Below are 26296 nucleotides of genomic sequence, written 5' to 3'. Positions count from 1 at the left end.
ACGAGGACTGCCAGGGCGGTCCCGTGAATGGCGTCATGACGTCATCACATTTCTCCCGCGCTTGGGTGGTCACGTGATTAGCGGCATGACGTCATCGCGTTTACTCGCGCTTTGCCGCAGTCTTAAAGGGACCGCGCCCCGTGCATGCAAACAGTATGTACAAACACAGAAATCACTAACAGACTGGTACAGGCTTAGGTTGGAGTCAAACCTCGTTAAAGGGAATTATGTACAGTTGCTCAAAGTCCCTCAGTGGCTCTGCCACAGTCTCGTACTTACCTATATCTGGCATACACACTTGGACTTAGGAAAACAAAGAGACTGTGGAGACAGTGACATGATGGGCTTTAGCAAAAGCCGTTTCTGATATTCATGCTGAACAGCTTACAGAACAAAGTTGTTTGTTATTTTTTTAATACTTGTTTCTGGATTTATTTTAAGCGCACCAACCACAAATCTTCGAAGAGCTCTTTCACTGGCATTCCAGATGACACCTTCTGCCTTCCTGCCTTTGATTTAACTACAAACCCAAATTGCAAAGGGAAGCAGCTGGTCTGAGGTGCAGATCCATCACGATTGGAAATCCGTTCCGGAGTTATTCATTCCTACGCTTTTTGTCACAGACTTAAGAGGGATACCCCTTTTATCTTCTCCACACAGGGGAAAGAGATTTTTTTTTAAAAAGGATACAAAATGTAGAATCGCAAAATCTCTTGTAAACCAGCAGAGGTATTTCAGAACCCAGTGCGATAACTGCCATTTCATTACTGCTTACTTTATTTCATTTGTTCACGTTGCAAACATCTGTAACATTCATCAGAAGTAATAAAACTCGAATGAATTTCAGATTCAGAAGCATGTTCTCACCTGGTCCTGAAACATTGCACCGCCAAAGGCCCAGATAGCGGCGAAAATGAAATAGAGTTCGTAGAGTTCCTTGTGACAGTCTGGAGGGGTATTTTCCTTTGTCAACAGACACTCCAGTAAGTAACAAAGCATCTGGACCATGCTCTGCTCCGGGACTGGGATGATCTTCTTAAACCTGTGGAAATCAGTTCAATAAGAAGAAGAAAAATCCTTTCCTAAGCGAGGGATAAAGAACCCATCGAGGACGAGGAAAAAATCTGGGATTTCTTTTCGGCTTCTGATTTTTCTCGAAAGGGCAACATGCTTAAGAGCTGTGAGCCTGAAGGACATTGAGGTCGGTCCAGCACTACAACAAAGAAACTGAACCAATTAGTGCTACATTTCTCTCAATACTACAGTGTTATTGGGACGCCACGTTAATTTCTGGAATTAACTGGTAATGTACACGCACAATGTGACTGCATATTCAAAATGGCATTATCGGACGGATTTCCATGGTCCTTGCACCATTCAAAAATTCAATCCAGTTGCTTGTGCTCAAGGTGGTACATGAACAGTGATCTCTTGTTCTCTGCCCATTCTGCAGCACAGTAATGTAGAAATCACTATTACAGATTGGGCAGAGAATTCAAACGCACTGTGCCACTTTAGCATATTAAGCTGTGTTCGCTCTGCAACAACAGTGGAGCAATAAGTCACATTCACTTGCCGAACGATTTACAGTTTCAGCTTTCCTCGTCCTCCCGTCCTGCTTTCCAGGTCAATTCAGAATACTGTGATCCCTCCGACGCTCCCTACCCAACCTCTTACTCCTTTATCTTACTTACCTCACCCTGAGAGTGTCCAGGCACAAAGGCAGGTATTTCTCAAACAAGATGGTCAGGTTTGCTTTCTCGGACTGGACCTCTCGCTTGTCAATCCAGCTGCTAACCGGGGGGTTCCAGCCTAGGTCAGCGGGGTTAATGTACAGGATTCCTTAAAAAATATAAGAGCTGATTATTCATTATTTCCCAATGTATGAATGTATCCCTAGGAATACTGCATTGATATTGAAGAAAGTAGAAACATAGAAACATAGAAGATAGGAGCAGGAGTAGGCCATTCGGCCCCTCGAGCCTGCTCCGCCATTCAATGCGATCATGGCTGATCATCCAAATTCAGTACCCTGTCCCTGCTTTCTCCCCATACCCCTTGATCCCTTTAGCCTTAAGAAATATATCCAACTCCTTCTTGAATATATTTAACGTATTGGCCTCTACTGCCTTCTGTGGTAGAGAATTCCACAGGTTCACCACTCTCTGGGTGAAGAAATTCCTCCTCATCTCTGTCCTAAATGGCCTACCCCTTATCCTTAGACTGTGACCCCTGGTTCTGGACTCCCTGACCATCGGGAACATCCTTCCAGCATCTAGTCTGTCCAGTCCTGTCAGAATTTTATAAGTTTCAAAGAGATCCCCTCTCATTCTTCTAAACTCCAGCGAGTACAAGCCCAATCGACCCAATCTCTCCTCATACGTCATTCCTGCCATCCCAGGTATCAGCCTGGTGAATCTTCGCTGAACTCCTTCCATGGCAAGAACATCCTTCCTCAGATAAGGCGACCAAAACTGCACACAATACTCAAGATGTGGTCTCACCAAGGCCCTGTATAACTGCAGCAAGACATCCTTGTTCCTGTACTCAAACCCTCTCGCTACGAAGGCCAACATGCCATTTGCTTCTTAACCGCCAGCTGCACCTGCATGCTTACCTTCAGCGACTGGTGCACAAGGACACCCAGGTCTCGTTGCACTTCCCCTTCTCCCAATCTATTGCCATTCAGATAATAATCTGCCTTCCTGTTTTTGCCACCGAAGTGGATAACCTCGCATTTATCCACGTTATATTGCATCTGCCATGCTTTTGCCCAATCACCTAACCTGTCCAAATCATCCTGGAGTTTCTTGGCATCCTCCTCATAGCACACACGCCCACCCAGCTTTGTGTCGTCTGCAAATTTGGAGATATTACATCTAGTTCCCTCGTCTAGATTATTAACATATATTGTGAATAGCTGGGGCCCAAGGACCGATCCCTGCGGTACCCCACTAGTCACTGCCTGCCACTCAGAAAAAGACCCGTTTATTCCAACTCTTTGCTTTCTGTCTGCCAACCAGTTCTCTATCCAAGTCAATACTTTGCCCCCAAACCCATGTGCCTTAACTTTACACGCTAATCTGTTATGCAAGACCTTATCGAAAGCATTCTGAAAGTCCAAATACACCACATCCACTGGTTCTCCCTTATCTATTTTACCAGTTACATCCTCAAAAAATTCCAGTAGATTAGTCAAGCACGATTTACCTTTTCTAAACCCATGTTGACTTTATCTGATCCCGTCACTGTTTTTCAAGTGCTCTGCTATTACATCTTTTATAATGAACTCTAGCATTTTCCCCACTACCGATGTCAGGCTTACCGGTCTGTAATTCCCTGTTTACTCTCTACCACCTTTTTTGAAGAGTGGGGTAACATTAGCTACCCTCCAATCCATGGGTACTGTTCATCTTCCAGCATTCGATGGAATCTGGATCAGCAAAGCATCAACTACTTCTAGGGCCACTTCCTTAAGTTCCCTAGGATGTAGATTATCAGGCCCTGGGGATTTATCGGCCTTCAAACCCATCAATTTCCCTAACACCATTTCCCTACAAATACTGATTTCTTTCAGTTCCTCCCTTTCATCAGACCCTATGTTCCCCGACATCTCTGGGAGGTTATTTGTGTCCTCCTTTGAGAAGACAGAACCAAAATATGTATTTAATTGGTCTGCCATTTCTTTGTTCCCCATTATAAATTCCCTTGATTCTGACTGCAAGGGACCTATGCTTGACTTCACCAATCTTTTTCTCTTCACATATCTATAAAAGCTTTTACAGTCAGTTGTTATGTTCCCTGAAAGCTTACTCTCATATTCTATTTTCCCTTTCTTAATTAATCCCTTTGTCCTCCTTTGTTGAATCCTAAACTGCTCCCAATCCTCAGGTTTACTGCTTTTTCTGGCCAATTTATATGTCCTCTCCTTGGATCTTATGCTATCCCTAATTTCCCTTGTTAGCCACGGTTGAGGTACCTTTTTTTTTTTTTTTTATGCCAAACTGGGATGAACAAATTCTGTAGTTCATCCATGCGGTCTTTGAATGTTTGCCATTGCCTATCAACCGTCAACCCTTTGAGTGACATTCCCCAATCAATCCTACCCAACTCACGCCTCAGACCATCGTAGTTTCCTTTATTTAAATTTAGGACCCTAGTCTCTGAGTCGACTACTTCATTCTCCATCGTAATGAAGAATTTGATCATATTATGATCGCTCCGACCCAAGGGGCCTCGTACAACAAGATTGCTAATTAATCCTTTCTCGTTACATAATACCCAGTCTAAGATGGCCTGATCTCTGGTTGGTTCCTTGACATATTGGTCCAGGAAACCATCCCTTAAATACTCCAGGAATTCCTCCTCCACAGTATTGTTACTAATTTGGTTAGCCCAATCTATATGTAGATTAAAGTCACCCATGATGACTGCTGTGCCCTTATTGCACGCTTCTCTAATTTCCCTTTTAATGCCATCCCCAACCTTTGCATTACTGTTTGGAGGTCTATATACCACTCCCACTAATGTTTTCTGCCCCTTGGTATTTCTCAGTTCTACCCATACAGATTCCACATCATCAGAGCTAATATCCTTCCTTACAATTGTGTTAATCCCTTCTTTAACCAGCAATGCTACCTCACCTCCCTTTCCTTTTTGCCTATCTTTCCTGAATATTGAATATCCCTGGATGTTGAGTTCCCAACCTTGGCCACCCTGGAGCCATGTTTCTGTAATCCCAATCAAATCATATTCGTTTACCTCTATTTGCGCAGCTAATTCATCCACCTTATTACGAATGCTCCTCGCATTAAGACACAAAGCCTTCAGGCTTGTTTTTTTAACGCTCTTACACCTATTAGAATTATTATTTACTGTGGCCATGTTTGATTTAAACCGTTGATTTCTCTGACTGCCACTTTTGTTTTTCTCCTTCCTATCTTTTGCTTTTATCCTTGTTTCTCTTTCCTCTGTCCCCTTGCTCAGGTTCCCAACCCCCTGCCATCTTAGTTTAAATCCTCCCCCAGAGCACTAGCAAACACTCCTCCTAGGACATCGGTCCCGGCCCTGCCCAGGTGCAAACCGTCCGGTTTGAACTGGTCCCACCTCCCCCAGAACCGGTTCCAATGTCCCAGGAATTTGAATCCCTCCCCCTTGCACCATTCCTCTAGCCATGTATTCATCTGAAATATCCTTCTCTTTCTACTTTGAGTAGCACGTGGCACTGGTAGCAATCCTGAGATTACTACCTTTGATTACTGCCTTAGGCTGTAAAATGTACAAATCTAGCTCATACCATACGTGGTACCAGGTTGTATAGAGCGCTGGACCAGAGTTTTAAATGGCCCACTATTATACTGTACAGTGCCACTTTTCTGAAAATTGTTGCTACGGTGACATGGAATTTGAGGGGAACTGGGAAAGGAGACAGAAGAAAAAAAAGAGAAGGTAAACTTCTCTCTACAAGTTCTCTCTCCGCCCATGAACAACAAGTTCCTATCTGCACGGTGATCTCACAGGCTCTGCACCATCAGTGTGGTGCTTTGATCATCTTTCCAAGTCCTCCGGCTATTGCATCCAGCACTTGTTTCTTGCAATGGAGTTTATGGGTGCCCTCTAGTGGGTTAGTTTGGTCACTGCTCTACCTCTTCTGAAGAGGCCAACACTCATTCCCATTAAATTCCTTCTTCCTATTAAAGACTGGATGTGGCGATCCAAATTATTTAAAGAAATTAAGCTGCTCAGCTATTACTTCACTGTCTCATTGATCGATGGGTGAGCTTTTATACCTAGCATCATATGGTGAATAGTGATAACTCTGTTTCACTCTTCACAGAAATTAACGGCCGCGATTTAGTTGACCTCGGCGGGTCCGTGACGGGCGATGCCGGAGGCGGGTCCCGAGCCCGCTGCTGTCTCCATCCCGGCCTCTGAAATGAATTTCCCTTGATTGGGCTTGTTAAGCCTGCCCAGTTCATGTAAAGTTTCTATTAATGTGCTGTCAAACATTGAAACCTTTATTTTCAACACTTTCCGTTCTTGGACAGATTTGTGTGCACCTTTGGAATCGGCTCAGTGAGTCGCAGTGAATGGTGAGACGTAATGGTACCCCCTGCAATGGTGAGGAGTGTGAAAGGAATGGCTTGGGCATTGTAGGGATGCTTTATGGTGCTGGTGTCGGGTGGTGCCAACCTGACACATCATGTGGCAGCCAGGGTGTACAGCGTCAAGTGAAGTAAATCGGGCCATGGCGAGGCCATCCCTGGCGTCCCGGGCAGCAATGTGGTCGGGTGCTGATGCCCTGTGTCCTGTACAGCATCAGGTGTTTGCAGAGAAGGTTGGTGGTGTTGTTGTTGGTGCTGCTGGTGTGCCTGGTGCTGCTGGTGTTGGAGCTGATCTGGTGGGATTCTGAGGACCAAGGTGAGAGAGTATAAAGGGCACCCATGCTGATGGACTATATGGCTGGTGAAGTAGAGATGACAGAAGTGATTTGTCAATGGTGAGAGAGGTAATGAGGTCAGACTGGATGGAGACTTGTGTAAAGATTTGCAGCATGGTGAATCTGATGTGGAAATGCAGCGAGGCAGAGCTTGTGGCTGAGGGAAGATATCTCTAAGGTGGGAGCTTTTACTTGACATTTGAAGCTGTCAACTCAACAGCTGATTCAATGGCCACTGAACTCCCACCTCAGCTTAACAGACATGGTCCACGACCAGCGAGGACCCCGTGGGCGAGCACGTAAATTCAAAAGGTGAGCTCAAATGTGTTCATAATCATCTCTGAACAAAGTCATAATGACCTGAATTGGGTCCCCGCCGCTGCATGTCGGGTCTGCTCAGTGCTGACAGACCCGACATCGGGGAAAGGCGTGTGGTAGCGGATTCACAGTGGGGTCCCAACCCGCTGGGGAAAAACAACACTTTCCCACCCAACCCGCCACCGATCTCACCCGCTGACCCCCCGGAAAATCCAGACCAACGTTTCAGTCGATAACCTTACATCAGATGAAAGGTGAAAGATCATTGACCTGAAACGTTAACTCTGTTTCTCGCTCCACAGATACTGCCTGACCTGCTGAGTTTTGCCAGCATTTTCTGTTTCTTTTTCAGATTTCCAGCATCCGCAGTATTTTGCTTCTGTTGAAAGTTTCTGTGTCTGTCTCAGAACTGCTTTGTGTCAAATAAGGGGTGTTAAGCGATATGGAGAAAAGGCAGGGAACTGGGATTAAAAAAGATAGAGCTAGCACAGCTAACAAAAATGGCAGAGCAGATTCTAAGACCACTCCTGTTCCTATGTTCCTAAGAAAGTCCCCCATCATGAGGTTCACGAGGCACTCACTCAGTAACCAACTACATCTTTCTTCAAAACATCTACTGCAGTTCACACTTTCTACTTATCTCATCTACAGCCCCCATGAGAAGAACATGCACTGATGAATACAGTCTTCAAGAGTTAACCCTGTTCTCACCAGATAGGATTTTGTACCACAATACTAGCTTCCAGTTCCATACAGACCTGCTCTAGAGACAGTGGCTGGGGTTGCAGTTCGAAGGTGACTAATTTCAAATAGAAGCCTCATGGTGGGGTTGAGAGGTATCCGCTCATTACTGGCCAGAGTCAAAACCTATAACAGAAAGACAGCGAAGTCAGAAGGAAAACTGCCATTTTGTTTCCTGGTGTTCAATCTCTGCAGGCTGATAAAACTCGTCAAGTAAAAGACATCTCAGAGAGCTGATGAGAAAAACAGATGTGAGTCGAAGGGAGTAGGGGGATGGAAAGGCCAGGAGATGGGCAAAAGCACGACCAGAGAGAAGGGCTGAAGGAGACTTTGGAAAAGCAGGGAGAGGTGTTCAGAGAAGGAGTTCCCAAGGACAAGGGTGGTGACGGATGGTGGATGGAGGAAGCAGAGTGAGGGTAGGCTGGTGTCAGCACAGCAGGAACATGCTGCTGGAGGAGTTCATTGATATAGGGTGGAGTAGGCCATGAAGGGATTTGAAGGCAATGATGAGGATCCTGACATCAATTTCCTGGTGTACGGTTAGCCCGTTCTTGACAAGGACAGGCTTGGTGAGAATGCAGGGCTTTGTACAGGATGTAGGCTGCAGTATTCTGAGTGAGCTGTGGTTTGCAGACAGTGGAAGTAGGGAGGTGCTAAACAGGGCTTTGGAGAAATGGAGCCCTGAGGTGTTGAAATCCTGATCACTGCTTTTGGCAGCATTTGGGGAGGGGTCGGGACAGAGACAGGAAATGTTTTGGAGGTGGAATAAAGCAACCTTAGTAACCAATCAGATGCAGGGAAGGAAGCTGAGCTCAGGATCAAGCCAAACATTGCGCACTTCTGGTCTCAGTCTGAAGTGACAGCTAAAGGAGTTAATGGAGTCAAGGCTGAAGGCATCTCGGTGCTGGGGGGAGTCAAACAGCACAGCTTTGATTTTTCTGACATTCTGAGAACTGAAAAAGGAAATAAGAGGGGCAAAGAGAGTGTATGAGAATAGATTAGCGGCTAACATAAAAGGAAATCCAAAAGTCTTTTGTCAACATGTAAATAGTAAAATGGAAGTCAAAGTGGAGGCAGAGGGCATGGCTGAGGCACTAAATGAGTCCTTTACATCTGTCTTCACTAAAGAGGATGCTGCCAATATCACAGTAAAGGAGGAGGTATTAGAGAAATTGGACAGGATAAAAATAGATAAAGAGGAGGAAGTTAAAAGGTTGGCAGGGCTCAATGAAGAAAAGTCACCGGTCTGGATGGAATGCCTCCTAGGTTGATGAGGCAAGGAAGGGTGAAGATAGCAGAAGCTCTGGCCACAATCTTCTAATCCTCCTTAGATAAGGGGGTGGTGCCAGAGGACTGGAGGATTGGAAATGTTACACCCCTGTTCAAAAAACGGGGAGAGGGATAAACCCAGAAACTAAAAGCCAGTCAGCCTAAAGTCTGTGGTAGGCAAACTTTTAGAGGCAATAATCCGAGACAAAATTAATTGTCACTTGGAAAAATCTGGGTTAATAAATGACAGCCAGCACGGATTTGTTAATGGCAAATTTTGTTTGGCCAACTTGATTGAGTTCTTTGATGAAGTAACGGAGAGGGTTGATGAAGGTAGTGCCTTTGTCTTTTGTATATGGACTTTCAAAGGGCATTTGATAAAGTACCACATAATAGACTTGTTATCAAAATTGAAGCCCATGTGATTAAAGGGACAGTGGCAGTGTGGAAACGAAATTGGCTAAGGGGCAGAAAGCAGAGAGTAGTGGTGAACGATTGTTTTTTTAGACTGGAGGGAAGTATGCAGTGGTGTCCCCAGGGATTGGTATTAGGACCACTGCTCTTTTTGATACATATTAATGACCTGGACTTGGGTATACATAATTTCAAAGTTTGCAGATGACAGGAAACTTGGAAATGTAGTAAACATTTAAGAAGATAGTAACAGACTTCAGGAGGACACCGATAGACTGGTGAAATGGGCAGACACATGGCAGATGAAATTTAACAGAGAAGAAGTGTGAAGTGATGCATTTTGGTAGGAAGAATGAGGAGAGGCAATTTCAAATAAATGGTACAATTTTAAAGGGGGTGCAGAAACAGAGACCAGCCTGAGGGTGCAGGTACACAAGTCTTTGAAGGTGGCAGGGAAAGTTGAGAAGGTTGTTTAAGAAACATATGGAATCCTTGACTTTATAAACAGAGGCACAGAGTACAAAAGCAAGGAAGTGATGCTAAATTTTATAAAACACTGGTTAGGCCCCAGCTGGAGTATTGTGTCCAATTCTGGGCACCACACTTTAGGAAGGATGTCAAGGCCTTAGAGAGGGTGCAGAGGGGATTTACTAGAATGGTAGCAGGAATGCGGGACTTCTGTTACATGGAGAGGCTAGGGAAGTCGGGTTTGTCCTTAAAGCAGAGAAGGTTTATGGGAGATTTAATAGAGGTGTTCAAGATCATGAACAGTTTTGATAGACTAAATGAGGAGAAACTGTTTCCAGTGGCAGAACGGTCGGTAACCAGAGGGCACAGATTTAAGGTAATTGGCAAAAGAACCAGAGGCGAGAACAGGAGGTTTTTTTTTACTCAGTGAGCTGTTATGATCTGGAATGCACTGCCTGAAAGGGTGGTGGAAGCAGATTCAATAGTAACTTTTAAAAGGGAACTGGATAAATACTTGAAGGGTTAAATCTGCAGAGCTGTGGGGAAAGAGCAGAGGAATGGGACTAAGTAGAGAGCTCTTGCAAAGTGGTGGCACAGACATGATAGGCCGAATGGCCTCTTCCTGTACTGTATCATTAATGATTCTACGATTTAGCTGTAGGAAATTATGGCTCATGGAAATCTTAATGACAGACAGATAGCTGGTCTGTGTAAAAAAGGTCTTGACATTAATTGGGGAGGATATGTAGAGTTGAATGCCATCAATGTATGCGTAAAAGCTTCATGCCACCACTGCCTTTTGTTTAGAAATGTACAAACTTTCAACCCAACATAACAGGGATTTAGGGCAAAGAGTTGTTTCTTTTTAGAAAAGAAACACTAACAATTAGAACTTTCATGGTATTTACACTATGACATTGCAGCAATGGTGGAATGTGCCCTAAGGAACATTTGAAATAAAACTTTCATTCAAATGGAGCATTAAAAAAAAAAATGCTTCCCAATGTTTGAACTGAAGGTAGTGGTTGAACCTTCATACAAGCCACAATGTCGAAGGTGAGTTTGTTTTAATACTGAAAATCAGCAGAAAAACATATTTACACTGGAATACAAAGGTGCATTTCGAAGCTGTCAGTAACTGAGTGCGTCTGACAGATGCCGTATTGATTACAATGTGTAACATGGCAGCTTGGGAGCTGGAAGCATTGGGCCAAACATTGAGAGGCCACACTTCAGTGCCTCAGCATTGCCAGAACAGCGCACTCCTCACCAAAGTGGTGACTCTGATTAGGGATTTTGAAAAGAATGTTTTTCTTAATTCTCCTTCAGTACAGCCCTACGCTTTTGTTAGTAGATTGCTCCAGCATGAGATTTTCTGGGAGAGTTACTAACAGCCCTTCATGATTTAGCAGACAAACTATTACATCAAACCTCTGAAATCAGGATGGTTTCAGTTAAATATGACACAGCCTTTTTAAAAAAAAAAAGAAAACCTAATGTTAATTGTTTCTTCTTCCAGTGTTCATTCTGCAAAGGTTAGTGTTTACTGGCTCAGTTCTGGGTAGAGATGTCTACTTACCTTATTATCATCCATGACAGTGTTAAGAGATTCAATCCACATAGGATCAATGTCGCCATCCAGCACGATCCACTTGGCACCATCGTGGGTTATGTTTGCCAGTTCACGCATGATAGATGAGAAGAGCCCTAAGAATTTAACACAAAAAGAAGCCATTTGTGTATGATATACAGACTAGGGAGGGAGGTACAAGGAGCCCAGAGAACCTCAGGGGCCTCTGGAATTGAATCACAGCCATTCTTTCTCCTTACAGCAATTTCACTCTTGCCACTCTCCCCTCCTCTAACGAACGTGGTAACCTACACTGAGGGGGGGGGGGGGGTGTTGGTTCTACGAATGACAGCAGTCCTCCAGTACCTTGCCCAAGTACTGTAGCTGTTTTCACATGTAAACTTAGATAATGAATGCATGCAGCTATTTTACTGTGCGATGATCTGACATTGACACTCAAGATATACAATAGTAGTTATTGCGGTCAACCAAGGTAATGAACATAGCAACTAACTTGTCAAACATAGGCTTGCCTAGAATGCAAGAACATTGGACCATGTTGAATGCTGAGGTGTTCAAATACTTGCTGTTCATTCATTCAACAAATCAAACCAACATGTGGCTTAATTCTAATTTCTTCTGAGATATGTCCTCAGCTGCATTGGCAAGAATGGATAAAATCTGTCATGAGAACCATTTTATGTGGCTGTTACATACCATCTTTCCAGTCTCTGGTTGTTGGGTTGATGATTCCAAAGAGTTCATCATTTGTGACAGCCTTGGGATTAAGATCAGCCCAGGCTGGTCGCCGTTTCATGTTCTGGTAAGTCTTGTACAAGGATTTCAGGACCTGAGTCTTGCCAGTGCCAGCATTGCCCACAACAAACACAGAGTGTCTCACTTCAAGCATTTCTTCCAACTGAACAACCTGCAAGAACGTGAATACCAGCTGTGAGCCAAGAAGGAAAAATCCTGGATTTATATAACATCCTATCACATCCTCAGGATGTCTCAAAGTGCTTTACAACCAATGCATTACTTTTACAGTCCTGACTCTTTTAGAAGCATAGAATGATGCAGCACAGAAGGAGGCCATTCAGTTCTTTCGTGGAGCTATCCAATTCATCCCATTCCCCTGCTTTTTTCCCTTCAAGTATTTATCCAATTCCCTTTTGAAAGTTATTATTGATTCTGCTTCCACCGCCCTTTCAGGCAGTGCATTCCAAATCACAACAACTTGCTTGTGTAAAAAAAAGATAAATATAAAGCTTTTGTTGGACAGCAGCAGTCAATTTGCACACGGGAAGATCCCAAAGCCGCAAATGAATGAATGACCAGTTAATCTGTTTTTCACGGAGGTTAGTTGAGGGAGGAATGTAGTGTCATGGGATATTTTATGTCCACCTGAGCAGGCAGGCAGGGACTCAATTTAATCTCTCATCCAAAAGGAGCTGAAGTCCAGAGGTGAGGTGAGAGTGACTGCCCTTGACATCAAGGCAGCATTTGACCGAGTGTGGCATCAAGGAGCCCCAGTAAAATTGAAGTCCATGGGAATCAGGGGGGAAACGCTCCACTGGCTGCAGTCATACCTAGCACAAAGGAAGATGGTTGTGGTGTTTGAAGGTCAATCATCACAGCCCCAGGACATCGCTGCAGGAGTTCCTCAGGGAAGTGTCCTAGGCCCAACCATCTTCAGCTGCTTCATCAATGACCTTCCCTCCAACAGGAGGTCAGAAATGGGGATGTTCGCTGATGACTGCAGTGTTCAGTGCCATTCACAACTCCTCAGATAATGAAGCAGTCCATGCCCGCATGCAATATGCCACTGAATATCAAGGGGAGGTGGTTAGACTCTCGCTTGTTGGAGAGTCTAACCACCTCCCTTTGACATTCAACAGCATTACCATCGCCAAATCCCTCACCATCAATATCCTGGGGGTCACCATTGACCAGAAGCTTAACTGGACCAGCCACATAAATACTGTGGCTACAAGAGCAGGTCAGAGGCTAGGTATTCTGTGGCGAGTGTCTCACCTCCTGACTCCCCAAAGCCTTTCCACCATCTACAAAGCACAAGTAAGGAGTGTGATGGAATACTCTCCACTTGACTGGATGAGTGCAGCTGCAACAACACTCAAATAGCTCGACACCATCCAGAACAAAGCAGCCCGTTTAATTGGCACCCCATCCATCACCTTAAACATTCACTCCCTCCACCGCTGGCGTACCGTGGCTGCAGTGTGTACCATCTACAAGATGCATTGCAGCAACTCGCCAAGGCTTCTTCAGCAGCACCTCCCAAACCCGTGACCTCTTCCACCTAGAAGGACAAGGGCAGCAGGTGCATGGGAACACCACCACCTCCCAAGTTCCCCTTCAAGTCCCACACCATCCTGACTTAGAAGTATATCACTGATCATTCATCATCGCTGGGTCAAAATCATGGAACTCCCTCCCTAACAGCATTGTGGGAGTACCTCCACCTAACGGACTGCAGCGGTTCAAGAAGGCGGCTCACCACCACCTTCTCAAGGGCAATAAATGCTGGCCTTGCCAGCGCGCCCACATCCCATAAACACATTTTTAAAAAGCGTACTAAAGCCACATGGTAGAAGGTCCATTCCAGAAATCCTTCTCACATCAGTTTGAATTTGTGTCAGGTGCAGTATAACTTCCATCTCGGAGATACACTCAGGCTATCGACTGAGCATCAGTAAAGAAAAAGAGAACTTGCATATATAGAACACTTCATCGTGTCCTCAGCACACCCCACGGCACTTCATAACCAATTACTTATATTGGCGTATATTGGAGTGTTGTTATGTGGACTAATGAGGCAGCCAATTTGCACCAAGAGCAAATAAGATAAATGGCCAATTAATTTGTTTGTGGTGATGATGTTAAGTTAGGGATGAATGCCTCCCAGGACACCAAGAGAACTCTGTGCTCCCCTCTCAATTGTGCCATGGGATCTTGAGCATCCGCTTAAACCACTGGAACAGGTAGGCGGAGGCTCAATTTAATGTTGATGTGCCTCAATAAATCCGAGACTCGATGTTAGCGAAACAAAACAAGGCTTTTATTGACTTAGAAGGTAACGCACAGAGGAGAATGTATCTTCCAGCCAGAGGTCTGCCGTACTGGATGTGCTGCAGGCTGGGCCAGCTTACATAGGAGCCAGGTATGGGCGGAGCCCTACACACAGTACAATACAATGGAAATGAAACTGAAACCAACCACAGTCACAGGCAGAGAAATACTGATGAGTGATGAATGGAATATTTCATCACATTCACCCCTTCTATAGATTTAGTCTGCTCGGGGGTTTGATAGTCCTCTGCGACCGACGTGGCTGTTGTGGTGCCGCAGGTGTCGGCTGGGTGTCCCCGGTGGCCTCCTGGGTCTCTGCCGGGGGTGCCGCCAGGGTTGTTGAAGGGGTAGTTGGTGGGGGTACCGTTGGTCGATGTTCTTCCGGGGGTGATGAAAGAGTAGTGGGTGGGTAAGAGTTGCTGTGGTCGCTGTTGCTGCTGTTGTCGTGATTGTTGTCGTTACCGGCTGGGGCGACGTCTTTTATGGACACGGTGTCCTCCCTTCCGTCGGCGTGCCGGACATACACGTATTGGGGGTTGGCGTGGAGTAGGTGCACTGACTCCACGAGAGGGTCCGTCTTGTGGCCCCTCATATGCCTTCGCACGAATACCGGACCTGGGGTGGAGAGCCATGACGGCATGGATACGCCTGAGGTGGATTTCCGGGGAAAGACAAACATTCGCTCGTGAGGCGTGGCATTAGTGGCAGTACACAACAGCGACCGTATCGAATGGAGCACATCTGGGAGGACTTCCTGCCAGCGGGAGATAGGGAGGCCTTTGGTCCTTAGAGCTAGAGTGACTGCTTTCCATACTGTCCCGTTCTCTCGCTCCACTTGACCGTTACCCCGGGGGTTGTAGCTGGTGGTACGGCTCGTGGCGATCCCCCTGGACAGCATGTACTGGCGTAGCTCTTCACTCATGAAGGACGCCCCCCTATCCGTATGGATGTAGCTCGGCATACCGAACAGGCAGAACAGGCTGTTGAGGCATTTAATGACCGTGGCGCTGGTCATGTCTGGGCAGGGGAAGGCGAATGGGAAACGAGAGTATTCGTCCACAATGTTCAGGAAGTAAACATTGCGGTCGACGGATGGGAGGGGGCCCTTGAAATCTAAGCTGAGCCGCTCAAAGGGCCGTGTAGCTTTGATTAAGTGGACTCTATCTGGGCGGTAGAACCGAGGCTTGCACTCAGCGCAAGTGCGACAGTTCCTGGTCAGGGACCGAACTTCCTCAATCGAGTAGGGTAAGTTGCGGGACTTTATGAAGTGGAACAGCCGCGTGACCCCTGGGTGGCAGAGGTCATTGTGGAGGGTCTGTAGCCGATCCCCGGTGGCGCTGGCACACATCCCTCGTGAGAGGGCGTCGGGGGATTCGTTAAGGGCCCCTGGCCGGTAAATGATGTCATAATCAAAGGTGGAGAGCTCGATCCGCCACCTAAGAATCTTATCATTTTTAATCTTCCCCCTCTGTTTATTATTGAACATAAACGCTACCGACCGCTGGTCGGTAAGTAGGGTGAAGCGTTTGCCGGCTAGGTAGTGGCGCCAGTGGCGCACTGCCTTCACGATGGCTTGGGCCTCCTTTTCTATGGAGGAGTGTCTGATCTCGGGCCCTTGGATGGTCCTCGAGAAGAAAGCTACGGGCCGCCCCGCCTGGTTGAGGGTGGCCGCCAAGGCAAAGTCAGACGCATCACTTTCCACTTGAAAGGGAGTGTTCTCGTCCACTGCCTGTAGCGTGGCCCGCTCAATATCCTGCTTAATGCTTTTGAAGGCGGCATGGGCCTCAGCAGAGAGCGGAAAAGAGGATGCTTTCAAGAGGGGGCGGGCTTTGTCGGAGTAGTTGGGGACCCATTGGGAATAATAAGAAAATAACCCCAGGCACCTTTTCAGGGCTTTGGGAGTGTTGGGCATGGGCAGCTCCCGTAGGGGGCGCAATCGGTCGGGGTCAGGTCCGATTTCCCCATTCTCCACCACGCTGCCTAGTATGCAGAGGCGCGTGGTGTTGTAAACGCACTTGTCCTCGTTGTAGGTGAGGTTGAGTTTTTGTGCGGTTTTCAGGAACCTCTCGAGGTTCTAGTCGTGATCCTGCTGGTTGTGACCGCAGATGGTGACGTTGTCGAGGTAGGGGAAGGTTGCCTGCAAGTGGCGATCATCGACCATGCGGTCCATCTCCCTCTGGAAGACCGAGACCCCATTCGTCACCCCAAAAGGGACTCTGAGGAATTGGTAGAGGCGTCCGTTCGCCTCGAAGGCGGTGTACGGGTGGTCCTCTGGTCTGATAGGGAGCTGGTGGTACGCTGACTTGAGGTCGATGGTGGAGAACACCCGGTATTGGGCGATTTGGTTCACCATTTCTGATATGCGGGGTAGCGGGTAGGCGTCTAGTTGGGTGTACCTGTTGATCGTTTGGCTATAGTCGATCACCATCCGTTTCTTCTCGCTACCCCTTACCACCACCACTTGGGCGCGCCACGGGCTATTGCTGCCTTCAATAATGTGCTCTTTCAGGAGCCTGTCTACCTCGGTCGCGATAAACCGCCTGTCCTCCCAGCTGTACCTCCTGCTTTTGGTCGCTATTGGCCGGCAGTTAGGGGTAAGGTTCGCGAATAGCGAAGGCGGCTTTACCTTCAGGGTAGCCAGACCGCACACTGTGAGGGGCGGCTGGGACCCACCGTAATTGAGCGTGATGCTTTGGTGGTAGCACTGGAAATCCAGGCCCAAGATCACGCTCGCACATAGATTCTTCATGATTAATACTTTAAAATTATCGTATACAGTTCCGTTAACGGACAATTGTACCGTGCAGTAACCCATAATGGTCGATGTCTGGGTTTTATCAGCCATAGAGATGGTACCCCGAGTAGGGACCACCTTTAGGGAGAGTTGTTGTACCAGTTCAGGGTGGATAAAACTCTCCGTGCTTCCACTGTCAATTAAACATTTAACCCTGCACCCGTTTATCTCGATGTCCACCATTGATTTGGATAGCGGGTGCGGCCTGGTCTGGTCCACTGTGACCGATGCCACTGTAGGGCCCTGATCGAGACAAGATGGCGTCCACGCTGTCTGCTCACAAGATGGCGGACCCCACGAGGTCGGGCAAGATGGCATCCAAGATGGCCGCTCCCACGGCGCACACGCGGCGGTGGCGGGTTTTCCGGCGGGGTTCCCTCTGCACACCTTCCCGAAGTGCCCCTTCTTACCGCACTTAAAGCAGGTGGTGCCTTTCGCCGGGCACAGGTTTCTGGTGTGCTTCGGCTGCCCGCAGAAGTAGCAGTTGGGTCCCCGACGCGTCGCGGCTGTCGTAGGGCTTCTGGGGGGAGAGCGGGGCCCCGACGGTGTCGGGCTGCCGGGCGGGGAAGATGCCTTCCAAGATGGCGGCGCCCTTGGTGCACACGTGGCGGCGTGGACGGCGCGGGCTGAAGAGTAGGCGTCTGAGTTTCTCTGGGCCACATCCAGGGATCGTGCTGTGTCCGCAGCCTGTTTCAGGTCCAATCCCGTTTTTTCCAGCAGTCTCTGCCGGATGTAAGTGGAGCTGAGGCCTGTGATAAAGGCATCACGAACAAGCTCGTCAGTGTACGCTGCGGCTTTTACATCTTGGCACTTGCAGTCTTTGCCAAGCGTTTTCAGGGTGCCTAGGAACTCCTCCACCGATTCCCCAGGTCGCTGTGCGCGAGTAGCGAGCAGATGCCTAGCATACACCTCATTCGTAGGCTGCTGGTAATGCGCCTTTAAGATGTCGCAGGCGGCCGGGTACGTGTCGGCGTCTTGGATGAGGGGGTAAACCCAATTCCGCAGAATTCCGAGTTTCATACTCGCAGCGTCCGTAGCGTCTTTGACGGCTGCAGAATTGTCCAGGAAGAATTCCATACACATAAACCAGTGTCCGAAGCGTGACGATGCGTCCGAAGCATACTGGTCCAAATCCAAACGTTCGGGTTTCAAGAGTTGATCCATTGTGTTGAAAATTAAGTCAATAAAATTGATGTGCCTCAATAAATTCGAGACTCGATGTTAGCGAAACAAAACAAGGCTTTTAATGACTTAGAAGGTAACACACAGAGGAGAATGTATCTTCCATCCAGAGGTCTGCCGTACTGGATGTGCTGCAGGCTGGGCCAGCTTACATAGGAGCCAGGTATGGGCGGAGCCCTACACACAGTACAATACAATGGAAATGAAACTGAAACCAACCACAGTCACAGGCAGAGAAATACTGATGAGTGATGAATGGAATATTTCATCACAAATGTCTTATCCAAAAGACTGTACCTCAAATAATGCAGCACCTCCTCAGCATTGTACTGAAGTGTCAGCGTAAGTTGTGTGTTCAAGCCCTGGAGTGGGGCTTGAACCAACATCCACAAAGATAGAACAAGATAAAGCATTAATGAAATGAAAACAGGCAACGCACAGCATCTGAAAGAGAAAGATTAGTCAGTATTTCAAGAGTGACTGATGATAGGCTTTCACTGTTGTGTGTATCCGACATTTCCTAGGTTTTTGTTTTATTCAGGTTTCCAGGATGAACTTTGTTTTTTTCATTCTATGAAATCACAGAATCACAGAATCACAGAATCTACAGTGCAGATAGAGGCCATTTCGGCCCATCGAGCCTGCACCGACACACATCCCACCCCATCCCCACAACCCCACGTATTTAATCCCCTAACACTAAGGGTCAATTTATCACAGCCAATCAACCTAACCTGCACATCTTTGGACTGTGGGAGGAAACTGGAGCACCCGGAGGAAACCCACGCAGACACAGGGAGAATGTGCAAACTCTGAAAAGGACTGGGTTTCTTTCAACATTTCACCGATTTATGGAAAATGTAAAAACAGTGGGGTAGAAGTTAGATAGTGTGAGCCAGCAAACTGGGTGCAGGGAGTGATGCCTGTGTCGGAGCAGGTTAGATTCGATGCTTGCCATAATAACATGGCTGGTGGTCCAGGCTGCAGAGAAGATTTTTTTTTTTTGTAAAATAAAACTTATTTCAGAACTCCTAATTTGCATAGTGCAATCAATCACTGTTATACTAGGCCCTTCAATTTTTAAATTCCCATCCACTGCCTTAACAATGCTGAACACTAGAAGTGAAGGCGTTCCTGACATCCAGCATTGCAAAGCCATTAATGAAGGGAAATACATCAGATGATGTATTGATGTCATTAACCTACCATTTGAATAACCCATATCAAGTCCCACTCACCCATCACCCTTGCCCGTGCTGAGTTACATTGGCTCCTGGTTCCCCGGTGCCTAAGATTCGCCTCCCTGTGTTTAAATCCCTTCATGGCCTCACCCTCCCTATCGCTGCAGCCTCTTCCAGCCATGCGACGCCCCCAGAACTCTCCGTTCTTCTCACTCTGGCTTCTAATAGATTGTCTCTCCCTTCGCCCCACCATTGGCGGCCGTGACTTCAGCAGCTTAGGCCCCACACTCTGGAATTCCCTCCCTAAAGCCTTTCTGCTGCTCCACCGCCCTCTCCTGCCTCTTTGACCAAGCTTTTGATCATCCAACATGATAACTCCTGACATGAATCAGTCATTCACGAAAGAAAGACTTATGAAATAATAATGAGCGGCCTATGGGTGGCGCTGTCCAGGGAAAGTATAAATACTCGGGCATGGGCCCAGCTTGCGCAGGACATTCTTAACAGGAACTAGTGAAGGACACAACTAGACCTCCATGTTGTAAAACAGTTGATTAAAGCTTTGTTTAACGCTTAGACCAAGTGCCTAGTAGTTTTCTTACGTCACCTCCCTCTTTGGTTTGGCACCATTTTTTGATTATGCTTCTACGTTAAAGGTGCTGTATGAATAAAAGTTGCTACTGTCCAAATACGGGCAAACGTATTCAGCATCCGCCATGGCTTCCAGAAGAAAAATCCAAACGCAATGGCAAAGGCCAGGGAGCCGGTGGAACGGCTTCCCATCACATTTCCCACTCGCACGTTCCTCAAAACGGGCAGAAAAGGGAGGAGAATCTGGGCCAAACTTCCTGCACACTCATTCACTAAAATTACACCACAGGACAATAACACATGAACACTTCTGTCTGAAATTCCTCTCCATATTATAAGCAATGGCGTTTATTTTAAACATCTGGAAAGCCACCACTAATCTTTTGTTAAATGTGTTCTTGGGATCTGGGTGTGCTGGCAAAATCCTTTTTCTTTAATGTCCATCCCAAGTTCCTGGAAAACATTGGTGGTCAGCCTTCTCCTTGCAAGTAGGAGGAAGAGGAATTTCTTGTTTAAAGTTTCCTGTAATGGAAGATTGGCGATCAAAACCAATTATGTTACTGCACCAATGGCTTTGAACTGAACTGAGTTACAAGCAGCCTGGACGCAAAAAAAAAAATAAAGCAAAATACTGGACAGCTGAACCAAAAACTAGAAGACACTGGAGATATTCAGCAGGTCAGGCAGCAACTGTCAGGAAAACACAAGATAGTTGACTTACGGGTATAAAACCTTTCCTCAGAATGGAGAAATATTACAGATGTACAGCAGTTAAGAAGGAACAGAACAAGGGACCGGGGGAAACCAACACAAACACACACAGAGATACCACACACACAGAGATACCACACACACACACACACACACACACACACACACACACACACACAGAGATACCACACACACACACACACACACACACACACACAGAGATACCACACACACACAGAGATACCACACACACACAGAGATACCACACACACACAGAGATACCACACACACACAGAGATACCACACACACACACAGATACCACACACACAGAGATACCACACACACACAGAGATACCACACACACACACACACACACACACACAGAGATACCACACACACACACACACACACACACAGAGATACCACACACACACACACACACACACACACACACACACACACACACACACACAGAGATACCACACACACACAGAGATACCACACACACACAGAGATACCACACACACACAGAGATACCACACACACACAGAGATACCACACACACACACAGATACCACACACACAGAGATACCACACACACACAGAGATACCACACACACACAGAGATACCACACACACAGAGATACCACACACACACAGATATACCACACACACACAGAGATACCACACACACAGAGATACCACACACACACAGAGATACCACACACACACAGAGATACCACACACACACAGATATACCACACACACACAGAGATACCACACACACAGAGATACCACACACACACAGAGATACCACACACACACAGATATACCACACACACACAGAGATACCACACACACAGATATACCACACACACAGAGATACCACACACACACAGAGATACCACACACACACAGAGACACCACACACACACACAGAGATACCACACACACAGAGATACCACACACACACAGAGATACCACACACATAGAGATACCACACACAGAGAGTCATAGAGTTATACAGCACAGAAAGAGGCCCTTCGGCCCATCGCGTCCGCGCCGGCCATCAAGCCCTGTCTAATCTAATCCCATTTTCCAGCACTTGGTCCGTTGCCTTGTATGCTATGGCATTTCAAGTGCTCATCCAAATGCTTCTTGAATGTTGTGAGGGTTCCTGCCTCTACCACCCTTTCAGGCAGTGAGTTCCAGATTCCAACCACCCGCTGGGTGAAAAAGTTTTTCCTCAAATCCCCTCTAAACCTCCTGCCCCTTACCTTGAATCTATGCCCCCTTGTTATTGACCCCTCTACTAAGGGGAAAAGTTCCTTACTATCTACCCTATCTATGCCCCACAAAAACAACCTTCTACTATCACCCTCTGCCTTCTGCCACTAAGCCAGTTTTGGATCCAATGTGCCAAGGCACCCTGGATCCCATGGGCTCTTACCTTCCTGACCAGTCTCCTATGCAGGACTTTATCAAAAGCCTTACTGAAATCCATGTAAACCACATCCACTGCACTACCCTCATCCACACACCTAGTCACCCCCTCGAAAAATTCAATCAAATTGGTCAGACATGATCTTCCCTTGACAAAGCCATGCTGGCTATCCCTAATTAATCCTTGCCTCTCCAAGTGGAGACTAATTCTGTCCCTCAGAATTTTTTCCAATAATTTCCCTACCACTGATGTTAGGCTCACTGGCCTGTAATTCCCTGGTTTATCCCTACTACCCTTCTTGAATAATGGTACTACGTTAGCTGTTCTCCAGTTCTCTGGCACATCCCCTGTGGCCAGAGAGGTTCTGAAAATTTGTGTCAGAGCCCCTGCAATCTCCTCCTTTGCCTCACATAGTAGCCTGGAATACATCTCGTCCGGGCCTGGGGATTTATCCACTTTTAAGCCCGCTAAAACCGCTAGTACCTCCTCCCTCTCGATGCTAATATGTTCAAGTATATCACAGTCCCCCTGCCCGATTTCTATGTCTACATCGTCCTTCTCCATAGTGAACACAGATGCAAAAAATTCATTTAAAACCCCACCTACATCATCTGGCTCTACACACAGCTTGCCACTTTGGTCCCTAATGGGCCCTACTCTTTCCCTAGTTATCCTCTTGCCCTTAATATACTTATAAAACACCTTAGGATTTTCCTTTATTTTGCTCGCCAGTGTTATTTCATGGCTCCTCCTCGCTCTCCTAATTTATTTTTTTAAGTATCCCCCTGCACTTTTTATACTCCTCTAGGGCTTCCTCTGTCTTTAGTCCTTTGTATCTGCCAAAAGCCCCCCTTTTTTTCCTAATCCATTCTCGTATATCCCTTGACATCCAAGGTTCCCTGGGCTTGTTGGTCCCACCCTTGACCTTTACGGGAACATGTTGCCATTGTACTCTCTCAATTTCTTTTCTGAAAGACTCCCATTGCTCCGATGTGGATTTTCCTTCAAGTAGCTGATCCCAGTCCACATTGGCCAGATCATGCCTTATCATATTAAAATCGGCCTTCCCCCAATTTAGAACCTTTATTTCCAGTCCACCCTTGTCCTTTTCCATGACTACCTTAAATCTCACCGAATTATGGTCACTGTCACCAAAGTGCTCACCTACTAACACTTCTACCACTTGCCCGGCCACATTCCCTAGAATTAGGTCCAGTACCGCCCCCTCTCTTGTAGGACTTTCTACATGCTGGCTCAAAAAGCTCTCCTGGATGCACTTTAAGGATTCTGCACCCTCTAAGCCTTTCACACTCTGACTATCCCAGTTAATATTGGGGAAGTTGAAATCCCCCACTATTATTACCCTATTATTTGCACACTTCTCTGAGATTTGCCTACATATCTGTTCCTCTATCTCCCCCTGACTGTTAGGGGGCCTATAGTACACTCCTAGCAAAGTGCTTGCCCCCTTTTTGTTTCTAAGTTCAACCCATATGGCCTCATTAGAGGAACCTGTTAATATATCATCCTTCCTCACAGCAGTAATTGACTCCTTAATTAATATTGCGACACCCCCTCCTCTTTTACACCCCCCTCTGTCTCGCCTGAAGATTCTATACCCCGGAATATTGAGCTGCCAGTCTTGCCCCTCCCTCAACCATGTCTCCGTGATAGCAACAATATCATACTCTCATGTGTTCATCAACAACTTCAGTTCATCCACCTTATTCGTAAGACTCCTTGCATTAAAATAAATACCATTCAGCCTTTCCCTACTCCCTTGTGCCATTACATATTTGCTCTGCCTTCCAGTCTGACTTGTTTTTTCCTCTATATTTGGCTGTACATCACCCCCTATTATAGCTCCACTCTGTATCCCATCCCCCTGCCAAGTTAGTTTAAACCCCCCCGAACAGTGCTAGCAAACCTCCCCGCAAGGATATTTGTCCCATTCTGGTTCAAGTGCAACCCGTCCGACTTGTACAAGTCCCACCTTCCCCAGAAGCAGTCCCAGTGATCCAGGAAACTAAAGCCCTCCCTCCTGCACCAACTCTTTAGCCACGCATTCATCTGCTCTATCCTCCTATTCCTATACTCACTAGCACATGGCACCGGGAGTAATCCAGAGATTACAACCTTTGAGGTCCTGCTCTTTAGTCTGCTACCTAGCTCCCTAAATTCTTGCTGCAGGACCTCATCCCTCTTCCTACCCATGTCATTGGTCCCAATGTGAACCACGACCTCTGCCTGTTCACCCTCCCCCTTCAGAATGCCCTGCAGCCGTTCAGTGACATCCTTGACCCTGGCACCAGGGAGGCAACAAACCATCCTGGAGTCACGTCTATGGCCACAGAAACGCCTCTCTGTTCCCCTTATGATAGAAATACCACACACACACACAGATACCACACACACACACACACAGATACAACACACACACAGATACCACACACAGAGATACCACACACGCAGAGATGCCACACACGCACAGATGCCACACACGCACAGATACCACACGCGCACAGATACCACACGCGCACAGATACCACACACACAGAGATACCTCGGACACAGAGATACCTCGGACACAGAGATACCACACACAGAGAGATACCTCGGACACAGAGATACCACACACACAGAGATACCTCGGACACAGAGATACCACACACACAGAGATACCTCGGACACAGAGATACCACACACAGAGAGATACCTCGGACACAGAGATACCACACACAGAGAGATACCTCGGACACAGAGATACCACACACACAGAGATACCTCGGACACAGAGATACCACACACACAGAGATACCTCGGACACAGAGATACCACACACACAGAGATACCTCGGACACAGAGATACCACACACACCGAGATACCTCGGACACAGAGATACCACACACAGACACACAGATACAACACACACACAGATATCACACACAGAGATACCACACAGAGAGATACCACACACACAGAGATACCACACAGAGGTACCACACACACACAGAGATACCACACACACACAGAGGTACCACACACACACACACACACACACACACACACACACAGGAAAAGACATAGAACGACCTGTAAACTGCTCAGGCGGGGATCAAGATATGGTTAACGGGCAGAAGTGATATGTGCAGGAGGCAAAAGGGTGAATAATGAGAAATAAAAGGCACACAGGACACAGTGTTGGTGTTTAAGAGGGGATAGGTAAGTAGAAAGGGAAGTATGAAAACCTGTCAAGGTAGAGCTGGTTGCATTGGCTGGGGGCGGGGTGGAGAGTTGGGGGTCCTCATGCCTTGCATGAACCCACTCCTCTCCCCCATTCCCAGAAACGCCAGTACACACCCATCTGACATTGACAGCACCTATTGCCGGAGAGAAAATAGGAACTATAGTTAAGGACTGAAGTTGTTAAAGTCAATATTAAGGCCAGAGGACTGCAAAGCGCCGAGTAGAAAGCTGAGGTGCGGATCCTTGAGTTTGCATTGAGCTTCATTGGAACAGTGTATCCTTGGTGTCAACCTACTATTTTCTTCCATATGTATACTCACAAGAGTGGTGGAATTTTGGGAAATCACACAAGGATTGGCAAATTGGGTGGTTTTCAAGTGGAAATAAAGTAGGAATGATTTGCAACCTGTGGGATTTATCAAGAAATACCAGCAAAAACTGAAAATAAAGGACCGTTATTATTGTGAGTCTCAGAATATAGGTCTTGAACTCACATTGTTTGCCCTGAGTGGGGGAATTCTCCATCAATACCCAACTGAGATAAATATAAAACTTTGCCAACAGGAGTGTCTGTTGTCCCATTTTTGCTGTATCTGAAGGTGGGAATAAAATGGCTGACACTAGCCCAACAACACCTGCTTTGCTGGCCCACCCTCCTACTCAGCGGCTTTACTCTCTAACTATCTTGGCCCTCCGTGTGCATTCAGCGCAAAACCGCTCCCTTAGTTCAGCACTAATCAACAATCTCACATAGAAAGGCTGTCGAACGACGTGAGAAATGGAAAAAAATGTTGCTGGGGTCCAGTAGAGAGTGCTCTTCTGGGGTGTCAGGCTTA

The 26296-nt window shown here is 46.8% G+C and overlaps 2 protein-coding genes across 2 annotated transcripts in view; both read right to left on the bottom strand.

The window, feature by feature from the left end:
- The window catches only part of LOC147102690 (dynein axonemal heavy chain 9-like), a 394408-nt gene extending 392636 nt beyond the window's left edge, over nucleotides 1-1772 (bottom strand). The window contains exons 1-2 of the mRNA XM_085963406.1: nucleotides 1695-1772; nucleotides 868-1042 (exon numbers count right to left, since the gene is read on the bottom strand). Coding sequence (XP_085819532.1) covers nucleotides 868-1008 — 141 coding nt within the window. The 5' untranslated portion in view covers nucleotides 1009-1042; nucleotides 1695-1772. The remainder of the gene's footprint in view (nucleotides 1-867; nucleotides 1043-1694) is intronic.
- Nucleotides 1094-26296, bottom strand: part of LOC147102689 (dynein axonemal heavy chain 9-like) — a 75814-nt gene continuing 50611 nt past the window's right edge. Inside the window, exons 10-13 of the mRNA XM_085964102.1 lie at nucleotides 11937-12147; nucleotides 11229-11356; nucleotides 7516-7624; nucleotides 1094-1842 (exon numbers count right to left, since the gene is read on the bottom strand). Coding sequence (XP_085820228.1) covers nucleotides 1691-1842; nucleotides 7516-7624; nucleotides 11229-11356; nucleotides 11937-12147 — 600 coding nt within the window. The 3' untranslated portion in view covers nucleotides 1094-1690. The remainder of the gene's footprint in view (nucleotides 1843-7515; nucleotides 7625-11228; nucleotides 11357-11936; nucleotides 12148-26296) is intronic.

Source organism: Somniosus microcephalus, chromosome 21, assembly GCF_052327205.1.
Source record: "Somniosus microcephalus isolate GS21.2 chromosome 21, FLI_Smic_1.0, whole genome shotgun sequence".
NCBI classification, from domain to species: Eukaryota; Metazoa; Chordata; class Chondrichthyes; order Squaliformes; family Somniosidae; genus Somniosus; species Somniosus microcephalus.
The sequence above is the reverse complement of the archived record's forward strand: the minus strand, read 5'-3'. Positions and strand labels throughout refer to the sequence as shown.